Source organism: Chinchilla lanigera, unplaced genomic scaffold (assembly GCF_000276665.1).
Source record: "Chinchilla lanigera isolate Chin_1 unplaced genomic scaffold, ChiLan1.0 scaffold00051, whole genome shotgun sequence".
Classification (NCBI taxonomy): Eukaryota; Metazoa; Chordata; class Mammalia; order Rodentia; family Chinchillidae; genus Chinchilla; species Chinchilla lanigera.
The window spans coordinates 5697848-5712688 of record NW_004955452.1 but is presented as its reverse complement, the minus strand read 5'-3'; the positions used below and the strand labels follow the sequence as shown (position 1 = coordinate 5712688).

At 52.1% G+C, this 14841-nt stretch overlaps 1 protein-coding gene across 12 annotated transcripts in view; it reads left to right on the top strand.

Annotated features, from left to right (window-relative positions):
• The first annotated feature begins 3695 nt into the window (after positions 1-3695).
• Ubxn11 (UBX domain protein 11) overlaps positions 3696-14841 on the top strand; it is a 23578-nt gene continuing 12432 nt past the window's right edge. For 11 of the 12 annotated variants that reach the window (XR_001236083.1, XR_001236082.1, XR_001236086.1 and 8 more), the window contains exons 1-7: positions 3696-3774; positions 6988-7092; positions 8227-8255; positions 8788-8886; positions 12722-12822; positions 13270-13324; positions 13705-13781. Coding sequence is in view for 7 of the 12 variants with exons in the window: in XM_013519635.1 (XP_013375089.1) it covers positions 7022-7092; positions 8227-8255; positions 8788-8886; positions 12722-12822; positions 13270-13324; positions 13705-13781 (432 nt within the window). In the remaining 5 variants the exon portion in view is untranslated. Of the gene's footprint in view, positions 3775-6987; positions 7093-8226; positions 8256-8787; positions 8887-12721; positions 12823-13269; positions 13325-13704; positions 13782-14841 lie in introns of those variants that run through there. The other variant, XM_013519633.1, reaches the window with a different exon arrangement.

The following is a 14841-nucleotide window of genomic DNA, read 5'->3' as shown; positions in this document are numbered from 1 at the left end:
GTAAGGGAGTCGGGGGACGCAGAGATAGCTTTCTGAAGGGGATGTTTGAGCTGTTCCGGAAAGATCAAGTGGGACTTTTCCCAAGTGGAAATGGCCGGGGAGGATGTTCCTCTTGGAAGGAGAAACCCATATTTGGGAAAGAGTCTGCTGGTTTTTGGAACACGAAAAATGTAAGACAGGATTCCCAATGTCAGGCCTCCAAATATCATACTGAACTGGGGATGGCAATACATCTAAAGTGTTGGCAAAAGGGGGTGGAGAAGCAAGGAAGGTGGGAGAAGTAGCTACGTTTTTATTCTAAGGGAGTCCTTGCTCTCCTTTATTATTTGACTTCCCATCCTGAGCTGCTAGGACTCAATAAACCTTTTTTTTTTTTTTGAGACAGGGTCTCCCTGTGTAGTATAGGCTGGCCTTGAACTCCCTTATGTAGCCCAGGCTGGCCTTGAACTTGTGGCTATCCTCCTGCCTCAGCCTCCCAGGAGCTGGGATTACAAGTGTTCACCACCAGTCCTGGCCATCAATAATAAATTCTTTAACTTAGAGAGATCACAACTGATTAGGCTCCTTCAGGAAATGACCTACAATCAAAGTTGTCCACTGTCAGAATAGAAACTTCCAGAACCATTGTGGCACATGCCTGTAATCCCAGCCTCTCAGGAGGTTGGGGCAGGAGGAGGACTCTGCTTCAAAATAAAAATTGGGAGCTGGGCGTGGTGGCGCACGCCTGTAATCCCAGCACTTGGGTGGCTGAGGCAGGAGGATCATTGTGAGTTCGACACCAGCCTGGGCTACAAAGTGAGCTCCAGGCCAGCCTGAATTGCATAGTGAGACCCTGTCTCAAAAAGACAAAAAAGTAAAATAAAAAATAAAAATTGGGGCTGGGGGATATGGCTCAGCGGCACAGTGCCTGCCCGGCAAGCGTGAAGTCCTGAGTTTGATTCCCAGTACAAATATGCAAATAAATAAATACTCAAAAAAGCAGAAGATATAGCTCAGTGGTAGAGTGCCTGCCTACATGCAGAAGGATGTGGGTTCAATCCTCAGTACCACCAAGAAAGAAACACAAAACAGACTGTTACTGGCTGGTGGGTCCTTCTCTCAACACAGAGAGAATTTTTTTTTTGTAATGGGAATCAAACTCAGGACCTTGTGCTTGCCAGGCAGGCCCTTGTGCCACTGAGCTATATCCCCGGCCTCCAGAGAGAATTACAAGGTAGAATCAAAAGAGGACTGAGCAAAAGTATTTATTGTAGAGCAAAAGTAGAAAGCAGCATTTATTGTAAAGCAGAGGCAAAAAGCTCCCGAGCAAATGAACCTGGGAGGGGGTCTGAAAAGGGTCACTAGAGACCCTTGTCTAGGGGTTTTTCTACACAAAATGGGTTTATAATCAGGAAAGTGTGACATAGAAGTGGGCCTACAGGAACTAGTGTACACAGCAGGCATAATCTTGCAAGCACCATTCATTGTAACTTGAAGCAGCCAATCCAATGAGGGTTTATTCACTGAGCCTCCAGGTGACTTGGCCTTGGCCCTCCAGGGGTCTTTCACCAGACCCTCCCAACTCCCTCTTTCGCTCGGCCTCCGCCTGGTGCTCTGGCTGCCGGTCCCATCCTGGACCTCCCTTTGCCAGAACACCTCCCACATGCCCCGCCCCTCATGGGCCAGTGTCACGGAGAAATCTCATCTCCCACAGGGCCCTGTCCTCAGCAGTGACTCTTGGGAGCCTCTGGTTAGGTTAGGAAGTGACACCCAAACCTTGGAAAAGGGCACCTGAGCCCAACCACACCAGCACGGAGGGCAGAGGGCTTGTGGTTCCTGCTCTGTCAGTCTCTTATCTCCCTGCTTCAAAACAAGCAACAAGGGTGTGGGGTGGGGAGAGGGAGAGGGAGAGGGAAGAGCTCCGGGAGCACCTATGCAAAGTTCTCCCAGCTCTGGTCATACTTGCCAAACCCCTCCTTTGGCAGTGGGCTTGGAATTCTGTAAACACAAGGGGAGTTTCTAGAAAGAGCATGGATTCTAGAGGCATGTTCTGTGTCTGAATCTGCTTTTATGGCTTCCTACACATGTAGTCTTGAGCAGGTCACTGCATTTCTCTGATCTGCTGTTTTCTCATTGGTAAACCTCACAAGGTTGGCCTGCAGCACGTGGAAAGGAGGCAGTGATTGGGGCGCTGTAGCTTAGTGGTACAGTACTTGCCCAGGCTGCTTAAGGTCCTGGGTTTGATCTCCAGCAACCCCCCAAAAAGAAAAGTGGAAGTCAAGTGGAAAATAATTTACTAAAGAGTATGATCTGAGGCCTTTGAAGGAGTTTGGTGATTGAATCTGGGCGAAAGGAAGACGGTATCTGAGATTAAAAGTCAGGCCATTGTACCTGGAAGTCTCAAGATGATGATTAATAGGAGGAAAAAAAATTTGAGGAGGGAATTTTTGAAAATTAGTCTATTCAGGTGTTTTGAGTAGTACTTTGCATTGTTTCATTTAATCCTCACCCCATTTTACAGATTAGAAAACTAAGGAGTGTGTCAGAGGACACAGTCAGGACTCCTGACACCAAAATTGGTGCTCTTAACCAAACTTCCTTTTTTTTTCTTAAATTGCCTCTTCTTGCTCTAACGACTAGTGTAGCCCAACTTCTTAATTTTACAGATGAGGCTCAGGCAGGGGAAATTATATACCAAGGAGTGTAGGAGGGTACCTTACCCAATAAAGGAACTAGAATTTGATCTTTCTTCAGGCCATTATCTAGTCAAGGAATTAACAGGAAGCTGGGTGTGGTGATGCACACCTGTAATCTCAGCACTCTGGAAGGCTAAGGTAGGAGAATCCCAAGTCTGGGCCCAGCCTGGACAATTCAACAATTTAGCAAGATCCTGCCTAAAAATTAAAAAAAATTTTAAAAAGCAGGGGGTGGCTGTCATGGTGCACACCTGTAATTCCAGCATTCCGAAGGCTGAGGCCTTGTATTTGAGGCCAGCCAGTGCTAGGTGGTGAGTTCAAGGCCAACCTGGAATACATAGTGAGAACCTGTCTCAAAAAAATAAATAGAGCCGAGCATGGTGATTCACGTCTGTAATCCCAGCACTTGGGAGGCTGAGACAGGAGGATTGCTGTGAGTTCAATGCCAGCCTGGGTTACAAAGTGAGCTCAAGGCTGGTCTGTACTGCATAGTGAAACTTTGTCTCAAAAAGACAAAACTAAATAGAAAGCAAAAGGAAAGAAGGAAGGAAGAGAAAGAAAGAAAGAAAGAAAGAAAGAAAGAAAGAAAGAAAGAAAGAAAGAAAAAAGAAAAAGAATAAAGGCTGAGAATGTGCGAAGGCCTTGTTAGGTTCAATCTCCAGTACCAAACAAAGCAGCACAGAAATTCAGAAACATTTATCAAGTACCTGCATCACTGCAGTTAATCACAAAACTATCCCCAAGAAGTAATTTCCCCCAGAGCAGTTTACACAGTAGTGGCAATGTCGGGGTCACACATTCGCGTGCAAGTGCTTCCAGCAATTTCATCAGCCCAATCCCAGGGTGTCCCCGGAATTCCTGGGCAGTGGTGTGAGGAAGTCCTCGCACCCCTGCGACCCGAGTGAGCTCAGAGTAGTGGATTCTGGGATTTGCAGTATCCGGAGAAGGGTCCGAAACCCGTGGGCCAGTACCCGCCTCCGCTACCTGTTGGTTGCTCGGGTCCTCGAATTAGCCAATGAGAAGAGCACAGGTCCTGGTCGCCTGGGAAACCGCGTGACAACAAGATGGCGGTTCCGGGACAGCTCGCTGTCCCTGTGTGGTGAGTCCCCCGCCCAAGGCCTTTCGTCGTCCGAGGTTCCCCTCAGGGGGAACCCTGGCCCCGGGGGTCCCGAGGGCCTGCGACTTCCCTGGCCCGCTATCCCAGTGGCGATCTGCGTCCCGGGAGCGTGTTCGGACGCGCTCACCATGACTACGAACTGACGCGGAGGAGGCGACGCGGCTCCCGGGGCGTGGTCAGGTCGTAGTAGTTGTCGAGATGCGAGCTTGTCCAGCTGGGAAGTAGGGAGACAAGGCGTGCAGCCCGCAGCCCTGTTGGCGATGGGGCCTGCGGTTGCGAACAGGCCGGGGAGCTGTGTTGAAGGATGTTGTCAGTCAGTCACGTCGTACTGTTTGGTCCCAAAGCGTAGAAGCACAGGACCTTCAGAGCCCGGTTCTGAGAAAGCCATACCTTTAGGAGCTTCTGACCTGAAGGGGAAGACACTATCCTGCCCTGGAAACCCCGTGTAGTGAAGAGGGAACGCTAGAGTCGGTCCTCAAAGCCCATCAAGCTGGGGAAGGAGGAGACACAATCAATCCTGGCCTCCGCAGGCTGACGGGGAGACAGTCTTTGCGCTTAGCGGTCTCTGAGAATCCTTGGGGAAACACATCTGGAGAGATCCGAGTCGAATTGGACGAGAATGAGACTAGACGGAAGCGGGGCAGTTAGTGAGGGCTACTGTGACGGCCCCGTAGAAGGTCGTGGAGCGTCGCATCAGGGGGCCAAAAGCGAGCTCTGAAAGGAGGAGACGTCCCAGAGTTTTGCCTACAGGGTTTGGTAACTGATGTAATTAAGAAGGAAGGGGGGTATTATTGTGGTTGGATAATGGAGTCCCATTAAGAAGAGGGAAAAATGGAGGAGCAGATTTTGTGGCAAGGTGTTGGTTTTGGTTTGGAAGCCAGTTTTATTTTTTTTCTTTATGATGACGTTAGGGACACATAATTCAGTATACTTAAGCACTTTAAAGGCTAAATTTCAGTCATTTTTAGTAAACATTCCATGTAAATGTAGTGTCTATAATGGGCAAATCTGTACAAACAGAAAGAAGACTAGTGACTGCTTCGGGCTGCCTGGGAAAGGTGGGTGGGAACCAAAAGGTAAATGGGGTGTGTGCTTGCGTCTGCTTAAAGATCTCGGTCTTTTAGGCTGATGAATTATCCAAAAAATTGTGGTGATGGTCTGCACAACTCTGAATATATTAAAAACTTAACTGTATTCTTTAAAAGGGTGAAGTCTATGAATAAAATAACAATAAAGCTATTTCTAAAAAAGCTTATATACGATATGATTCCATTTATATAATGTTCCTAAAGTAAGAAAAGTGTAGTGCCGGGGATATAGCTCAGTGGCACAAGCACCTGCCTGGCAAGCGCAAGGACCTGAGTTCGATTCCCGATACCAAAAAAAGAAAAAAAGAAAGAAAATTGTAGAGATGGAAAAGAAAGTAGAGACTGCCAGGGATCAGGGCCCGGGCGGAAGGAGGATGGGTGTGACTGTAAAGACGTAGCAGGAGGAAGACCTCTGTGGGAGCAGAAGAGGTCGGCCTCTGGATTGCTGTGGTGGTTAAACGACATGTACCCATGCGAACACATGGCACAGGCCCCTACGCACAGACTGTCCAAAACGGTCAATGTCCTGATCGTCATATCGCACTGTTGTTAAATCCAATGTAATAACTGAGGGAAATTAGGTGAATGTTACGCAGGACCTCTCTGTACAGTTTCCTGAATTTCCTGTGAATCTACAATAATTTTAAAATAAAAAAGCTAAATTGTGACTGAAAAACAAAATGAAGGGGGAAGGAGGGGAGTTAGTCTGGCCGAGATCAGGGAAACCACTCAGAGATTTCCAGGCAGGTGGAGCTGCATATGCGTTTGGGGTGTCGCCAGGTGCTCACCGGCTCAAGTGTAGGGGACGGGTGAGGTGGGGGTGAGATGAGACACAGACCGGGACCAGATCACCCATGTGAAGGACTTTCGAATTTTTTTCGAAAGGGCTGAGAAGGAGCCCTTGGGGAGGGGAGGACGAGGTGTACGGGAGCCTGACGTGTGAGTTTTGAGCTCTCTGGCTGCAGGTAGAGACTGACAAGGGAACCACCAGGGGCTGTCATGCTTGCCACTTAAAGCATGGGGGTGCCCAGACCACATGGGACAGGACGAAGACAGAGGCAGGGCGGCAGACTGAATTTGGGGGTGAGGACGCTGGGCTGGTCCTTAGGGGAGAGCTCCTGCTGAGAAGGAGTAGGGCATGAGTCTCACACCTGGAGAGAAGGCCTGGAAGCTGCTGTTGCTGGGCAGCTTCAGAGTTAGTTGGGAGGTCAGTGCCACATGTTTCCGAAGCGGAACTTCTTGGGTTTATCCTAAAAATACATTGTTCAGACCCTTCCTGACGGAAGTCTTTTCTGGGGTTTTAGGATTTCTAGGTGTTAACCATTTAACACACACTGAATAGGGTAGTGGCCTTTAGTTACGTCCCAAATGTGCATTCCTCTCTCCAGAAGAAGAGGGAAGGGAGGGAAACCAGCGTTTCTGAGCGCGTAGTTCTGTGTGCCAGGAACATGACCCATGCAGCCGCATTCACGTTTGTAAGTTCTCCCTTTGAGCATGACACCGGGCTAGATGCTTGCCGTTATCTCTGAATTCCTCCACAACCTGCCTGGCTGGTATTGTTACCATCTTGCCCCAGAGGAACTGAGGCCCCAGGTGCACTGGGCAGCAAAACGTATGCAGAGCCTCGGGCTTGTGATCTCCACATCACAAGGACTGTACCTTCCTCGGTTCCTGCCTGAGGGCTGGCTGCCTCCTCTGACTTGGAGATGTTGGGGGTGGCACCTGGGTTTTGGTAAAGGGAGAGGAGACACCTGGGCTTTGAACCTTCCTGTCAACTGGCATGCTGACGGAGGGACAAAAACCCAGGCCTCCTGGGGTAGCCTTGTGTCTGGGCTCTAGGTTTGATGAAGCACTAGGCCCCTGACCCATCTCTGCATTTTGCCCCCCTTGCATAGCACCTCCGCAGGCACCAGCAGGCCTCTGCGGTCAGAGGTACCCAGAGGAGCAGGTAGATGTTGAAACCTCTGCCAGGCCCCGGAGGAGTGAAGGCTGCTGCTCTGTGGGCAGTGCTCCCTCTTAGGAAAAGGACACAGGGAGAAGAAGCTTCAGAACCTGAACCCCCAAGTCACTTCTGTCCCCAAGGGCTGACTTCCCTCTTTCTTCTCAGGGTGTTCCTGATAGGTAGCATCTAGAGTAGAACTATGAGCTCACCTCTGGCCTCCCTTAGCAAGACCCGCAAAGTGCCCCTGCAGTCGGAGCCTGTGAACCCTGGGTAAGGAGCTGGCCTCGTGGGGTTGTTGTCTCCCTGCCCATCTCCTCCTCGCCCCTCCCCTGGACATAAGAATGACTCCTATTGGGGTCACTGGGGAATACAAAGGAGAGTCACGTAACTCCCCCTGATCTCTGTCTGTCTCTTTGTCTCTCTGTCTTTCTGTCTCTGTCTGTCTCCCCCCAGCCTCCTGTCCTAGTACTGGAGATTGAACCCAGGGCCTTCACAGTGAGCTACATTTTCAATATTCCCCACTTTATATTTTGAGACAGGATCCCTTTAACGTACGTAAGATCTCGTTAAGTTACTCAGTGCCCGGTTGCCTCAGTCTCTCTCAGTGCTGGGATCACAGGCGGGCACCCCATGCCCAGCACCAGCACCAGCACCAGCCCTTTTTAAGTTTTAAAAAAATATATTTATCTATTTAAGGCTTGTTTGAGACAGAGGCTCACTATGTAGTTCAGGCTGGCTTTGAACTTGCAACAATCCTCCTGCCTCAGCTTCCTGAGTGCTGGAGTACAGGCCTGTGCCACCACGCCCACTTCTTTTGCTTTATCCTTTCCTCTGGGAAGTGCCCCTTTTGTTCTGACCAGAAACTGGATTGCACCTTTCTGAAAGATTCGGGCCCTGGAGGAGGGGCTTAGTGCCTGTCACTGTCCACTGTTCCGCAAACACCAACGGCCTGCCTGCCCGGGGCCAGGCTCCGTGTACGGCTGTCAGTGGAGGGACTTGCTTGTATCTGCCTAGCACTTTCATCTTTGTAAAGGATCTTTTGCCTCTAGTTTCCTTCTCCATTTTCTGAACACAGCTTGGAGTCATTCTAAGGCCAAGGCTATCCAGAGAGATTAAGCAACGGGTCGGGGGTCCCACAGCCACTTCTGATTAGAGCAAGGGCCCCACTGTGGGTTTTGCCCCCCGGGACTGCCCTGCAGTGCGTCCCTGTTCTTTCCGCTGGCAGGAGCTAGCATTGGGAAACAGGTGCCTTGGCTCACGTGGCTGGGGCTGGGCTTGAGGCTGGGCATCCTCCGGAAGCAGGGCCCCTGCCTCCATCTCTAGCCTTAGCTGGCACCTGGGGCTGGTGGCATCCGGGGGTCGTAACCCGTGTTTCTTTCTTCTCCTTCCTGCCTGGATTTGCAGGAGGCGAGGGATAAAAATCTATGGAGATGGTAAGTGCAGCCTGGCCTTGTGTCCCCCTTGCCTCCTGCCTGCCCGGACCTCCTCACAGCTGGGCGGATAGGGACAGAAACCAGGAGCAAGCCAGCTGGCCAGCTGCTGCACACTCTGCAGCTGCCAGTCCCTCTCCGTGCGGCCCGGGCTTCCCTCGCATTTGATCCCCTTGACCCACAGTGGGACTGGCCAGGGGTGAGGCGTGGGCCCCAGCCTCCTTTCCCATGGCCCACCCGGGACCCTGGCCCCACAGTCCTTCCCTAGCTCCTGCGAGCTCAGCTTTTGGATCCCAGCCCCACTTTTGCCCCACCATGGTGCTGCCATTGGCCACTCAGACCCCCTGCAGCGGGGCTGGGAGAGCTCTAAGAAGAGGCCCATTTTGGTTGGACCCTTCCTCCTCCTGCCCCCAGGGTTTTCGATCTTCATAGTCCTGGGGGACAGTGTATAGCTGCCTCACCCTGGCTGGGGCCCAGGCCTGAGCGCCCTCCGGGCCTTGGCTCAGAGCAGTGACCTGGTCATCCCTGTCTGCAGAAGATGAGGTGGACATGCTGAATGATGGATCTGGCTCCGAAGAAAGGACCGCTGTCCCTTCCCACTACTGCAGCACAGCTGCCCCTTCGAGGAGCCAAGGTGAGGGCAGAGGTCGAGGGGGGTTGGGTTTAGGCTCTTGGAGGGGACCCAGAGAAGGGTGAGTCCCTGAGAGCTGCAGCTCCTCCGCTTACCTGCTGGGTCTGAGGCAGCTGCTCCCGCTCCTGGTCGACAATGGCCATGCGTCTGTACCTTCACACCTGTCCCGGACGTGGTCTGGCACAAAGCCACTCCCCTGCCCAGCTTTATCGAGCCAAGCCAGACTGCAGTGGAGACTCTGGAGACCCCATCAAGTGTGAAGTCAGTGGGTCTAGAACTAAGGATCAGAAAGGGCACAGGGCCTGAGGAGAGAGCTCAGCCTCCAGCCAGCTGCTTCTTGTATCTGTCGGGTCCAGACAGGCCTGAGGCCTCCTAGGAGGCCCATTGCGCCTGGCCCATGGCCTCTGCAAATGTAGGGCGGGGATGACCAGGCAGCTTCCCAGAGGAGGGAGGGTGGAGCGGGCCTCGGAAATGGGGCACTGGGCAGGGAGGGATGGGCTGCGTGGAGCAGTGGGTGGGGTCAGAGTCCGAGCTGGGAGGCAGGAAGCTGGGGATGCGGTCAGAACCTTCCGCCAGCTGTGCTGTCTGGAGGGAGCACCTGACCTCTCTACAGGTGAAGTGGGAGCGGTGCACCAAGCCAGGGAGTTGGCCAGGACTCGATGAGGTGCCATTTGACAGAGGGCCCCAGGTCAGTGCTGGCCACACGGGCCGCTCAGAGTGGTGGCCGCGTATAAGGAAGTCAGCAATAGGAAAGGACTTGGCAGTGCTTGACCAAACCCCCTGCCCTTGTGAAGAAGAGACAGGAAGAAGCCAGGCCCAAATTCCACAGCCATTTAGTCACAAAGCCAGGATCTCCTACACCCAGCAGACGTGCTTAAATGGTGCCTGCAGCAACCAGCTCCTCTTAAAGATGCTCTGTGTCCTCTGCCTTTCCTGTCATTCATGCTTTACCTCATTCCTAGCCAGTGTCTGTCCCCACTGAGCTCTTTTTTTTGGTTACCGATGTAGAAAATTGTTATTGTTTGGTTTTGTTCTTAGAAGCAAACTTTAAATGAAGGAATGTCTGCTCCAGAATCCTTACTTTTACCTGGTCCGAGCATCTTGATTTGAGCAGTTATCCATTGTGCTGACGGTTTATTGGAAGGTCTGTCTTCAACTGTGTTCCCGTGTTTGAAGACTTTGTCTTCTCCTGGTCACCTCCACCTCCTTCTTGCCCAGGATAGAGTAGTAATATCAGTAGGGATCAGTTAGCTGATCAATCTTGTATTATTTCTAATATAAGATGTAGGCCAAAAATCACCCCTGCTAAGTCTCGGTTATTTGGGGGGCAAATTTTGCAAGGTGATATATTCTCTCAGAAAAATAAGTCAGAATCAAAAAAACTAAGCCTTATTTTCATGATAAAACTTGGACTAGCTTCTGGTTAACAGATTGATTTGTGACAATTCTGTGCTACTCAGAGAAAGGCGGAAAAATTGAGCATCTCTGAAAATCTCTGATAAAAATTATCTGTAAATAACAGAGACATTGAAATATTAACGCCTCCCCCAGGAGCATGTCGAAGTGCTCCCTCTGCCACCTGCTATCTGCTCGCCTGCTTCTTCCAACGTGAGCACAGCCCACTCTGCTTTCAGCTGATCTCCGTGTCCTTAGGGTCCCAGAAGTTCTTGCTTCCCAGCAAATCCCCCTTTTCCTTCAACTTGAGTGGATTTCTGCTCCCTCCAAGCACATGCTCCTGGTTTTCTCATGAGAAACCCTCATCTGCTCTCTGAGGACCGACACCAGGGCTGCCTCTTCTTTCCTCAGCACCCTTTCGTTCTTAAGCTCAGGAGTCCAGAAAGTCTTGCTGCTATTCATGGACGATCCCACCTTGGTGTCTTTGATGTCTAGCTCCTTCCGGAGGAGGTCGTTCTCTCCCCGGAGTTCCTTGAGTTGGGGTTGAAGATCTAACATTGTGCTCTCTTTTACCTGCCTCAACATGGAGGGGACCTGTCCACTGAGGTCATTGTTTTTTCTTTTTGAGACAGGATCTTGCGATGCAGTTCAGGCTGGCCTTGAGCTCACTTTATAGCCCCAGCTGGCCTCAAACTCACAATGATCCACCTGCCTCAGCCTCCCGAGTGCTGGGATTACAGGCGTGCTCCACCACGCCTGGCACTGAGGTCTTAAATAAGACCTGGCCATCCTCTTTCACTTCTCTGCTGAGCAGCATCTGGCCCATCCGTGTTTCCTCCTGAGAGCACCCTCGGCTCTGGCCACGCTGGTGCTGGCCTCTGTTTGCCTGCCGCTGCCATGGCCTCCCCGCCTAGCTCTCTTTGCCAGCACCTCCTCCCCCTGTCTCCCTGAAACTTTTCGGCGTGGATGTTCCTACCTGGAGTCTTCACTCTCTCCACGCTGGCCCAGCGACCTCATCCACGGTCCATGTGCTGACAGCTCCCGGAAGTGTGCTTGTCTCTCAAGATGCTTTTGACTAACAGCAAAGAGGACCCTCGCTCAGCCAGCAGAGCAACAGGGAGATTTGTTATCCTGCTGAGAAGCCCTGAGGAGGCAGCTCCAGGGCTGGTAACTCAGGGACTCAAAGTCATCTCCCAGCGTTCAGGTTTCTCTGTCTGCCCCTGACCCCACCTCCCTTCCTGCTTAGTCACATGACAGTGCCGGGGGGTGCCTGCTTCTAGGACATGCCAATGGCAAGAATGGCTGTTTATTCCCATCCCTGTCTTTTTTTTTGAGACACAGGGTCTCACTATGGAGTCCAGGTTGCCCTTGAACTTGTTAATCGACTGCCTCAGCCTCCTGATTACAAGCATGCACCATCATGCCCAGCTCTCCTACACATTATATTTTGGAAGTTTTTCAGTATACAAAGAACCTGAAATAACATCACAGTGTATATTCTTGCATCTCACAACTGATGGCGAGTCGTCATCCCTGCCTCTGTCCATCTACACACATATGAATGTAAATGTAAACCAAAATGTATTTTTGGTAAACAGTTTAGGAGCAAATTGCAGAGGTCATGACGTTTCATCTCTCCTTTGATGCGCATTTCCTAAGAATAAGGAAATAGATAATCACAATATTATTACCGCTCCTAAGAGCACGAATAATTCATACAACTCTAACCTTTATCTCTTCCACATTTAAGTCTCCCTCGAGTTTCAGTATATCTCGTAGCACAAATTTCCTTCCCCATTTAGCAGCTGAGGGTCATGCGCCGCCCTTGTACCTCTCGGGCAGTCTCCCTGCCTTGTAAAACAGTGACCCCGAGCAGGCATCCTGCAGGAGGCCCCCACGGGGGTCTTGCCTGTCGGTTTGCCCATGGGGGATGTGCCTGGCTCCCTTTTCCACTGCAAACTGGAGATTAGATCTTTTTTTTTTTTTTGAAAGAGAAAAAAAATAAAATTTCAAAACAAGATAATCGGAGAGTAACAATGGCTGATACATTGGGTGCTGTTATCTTTAAATTAGTTACTCAGAGTACAAGATATCGGCATTTAATTGTCCCCAAGCAATATTAGCACAAACCTTCAGTGAACTAATGGAGATTAGACCTTGAAGCTTGATTAGAGTGGATTAAGATAACCCTTCTGTTAAGCTTCAAGGTGATACTGCCCATGGATGGCACCGCTCCCTCATACACTTCGTGCACTTAATGGACCCCGGTGCATGTTGCACGGCTTATATGAGCTGATCTGTGTAGTCTCGAGCAGTCTCTATCATGTGCGTTAGCCACTGTTAGTACATTTGTTTCTGCTTTGGGGACCCACTCCCGGTCCCTGGGGCTCCGCACCTCAGCCTCCACTCCAGGCCAGGGCTCTCAAGGCTGTCCCCTCTGCAGGCCCCGGCTTCTCGGACTCGGAGCTGATGGCCTCCATGACGAGGAAGCTGCAGGAGCTGGAGCAGCAGGTGCAGGCCCAGACTGACGAGATGCTGTCCAAGGTAGGACCCCAGGTGGGAGGGCCCGGGCGGTGAGTGCTGGGCCTGGCATGGTGGGTCCCAGGGCCATTGCACCCACCTAGCTGCCCAGTTTGGTGGCTTGGAGTGGCCCGGGGTTGGTGTGGGTCCCTCTGACCTCAGCAGAGAGGCTGGGGGTCTTCAGTGCTGCTCATCGGGGCCCAGCAGGCCTGGAGCCAGGCGGAGCAGCAAGCTGCTGAGCCGAGCTGCACCCATACGCAGTGGGCCTCCTGCACAGCTGCACCTTTCCCTGCCTCAGTGGGACCACAAGAGTCATCTCAGGCTCAGGAGCAGTGGCAGGGCCAAAGATGGTGGTGGCAGGGGCTTTGTGCTGCCTAGTTGCCCCACATAGGCAAAAATTCTGGATCTTGGCATTGGAAGGGCAAGGGGACCCAGCCGGCCTCGTGCTCACCCTATGTCTCACTGCTGCAGGACCAGAAGATCCTTGCCCTGGAAGAGTTGGTAAGGACGCTCCAGCAGCACCAGGGTAAGAGGCCCGGGGCTCAGCACTCCCCCAGGCCTGTGGCTTTTGGCAGTGACTGTGGGCATTGGAACTCAGGAGCATCAAGCCACCTCCTTGGGGGGATCTAGACAGCGTGGCCTGCAGAGGGGCAGTGACAGCTCCAGGACAGTGCTGCGGACACCAGTGCACACCTGTGTGGGACTGAGTCCCCCACAACAGGGCACCTCATCCAAAGCTCAGAGGAGACCAGCTCCTAGGGGATCGGTGGCCCCTGAGAGTCAGTCAGGGTGCCGCCAGGATGAGAGATGGGGGTGGTGAGGCAGCAGTTCTTGGGGGACCTTTTAAGCCAGAGCGCCTAGCAGGCTCTGGTTTGAGACAGCTGAACCTCCCCGTCTCCCCCGAAGGTGAGGCGGCCGTGCAGCGGCAGGAGGAGCTGGAGACCCTGTGCGTGCAGCTGCAGCGGCAGGTCAGGGAGATGGAGGTGAGCGGAGCTCAGCATGGTGACCCCCGACTTTCGCTGCCCGGCTGTCTGCCCCTCAGGAACGGCGTCAGAGCCCCCCTCCCTGCACCTCTCCTCGACAAGCATCCTGCCCAGGGGCCCTGCCCTGTTTCCCCGTCCAGGGCTGATCTAAATTTGAAGAGCAGGGTGGAAAGCCAGGTATGGTGTTGCATGCCTACAATCCCAGCACTTGGGAGGCTGAGGCGGGAAGACTATGAGTTCAAGGCCAGCCTGAGCTACGTAGTGAGACTCTCTCAAAACAAAAAGGCAGGGCATGGTGGCACACACCCTTGGGAGGCCAAGGCAGGAGGATCACTGCCAGTTCAAGGACAGCCTGGGCTCCATAGTGAGTTCAAGCCCAGCCTGAACTACACAGGGAGACCCTGTCTCCAAAAACAAAAAGCCAAAAAATTAAAACAAAACAAAAGAACAGAGTGAAGTTTGGTCCCAGGAGACCCCTCCTGTCAGGCTAATCACACTCTGAACAAGCCACTTCCCTGAACAAGTCTACCCCTGGGTGGTAGACCGCAAGGCTCCAGTTGGGCTCAGCTCAGTTCTAAGGTCCTTGCTGTGGCTCTAGGGCAGCCCGTGCTTGCTGCTCTACTCTCACCCTTTTTTATTTTTTTAAGTTACTATGGAGCCCAGGCTGGCCTCAAACTTGCGGCGATCCTCCTGCCTCAGCCTTCTGAGTGCTGGGACTACAGGCATGCGCCACCACTCCCAGTTTCCTCTCTCATCTTGAACCATGCTCCCCTACAGCTCCAGGGCCTGTCCTCCGGTTTTCTGCGCACATAGAACTCTTTCCCACCACAAGACCCTGGGCCAAGCTGTTGTCACCTCTACCTTAAATGTTTCCCACTGTCGCCTGGTACATTTTTATTCACCCTCAGTCATTTCTCAAGGAGCCTCTTGGCCTGCTCCACTTCCACAACTCAGTGACTGGGAGGGTAGGTTCCCTGTCTTCTGCTTTCGTTTTTGGTGCTAGTGATAGAACCCCAGGCCTTCCCACTGAGTGTATCTTCAGCCCCCATTTTCTTTTTTT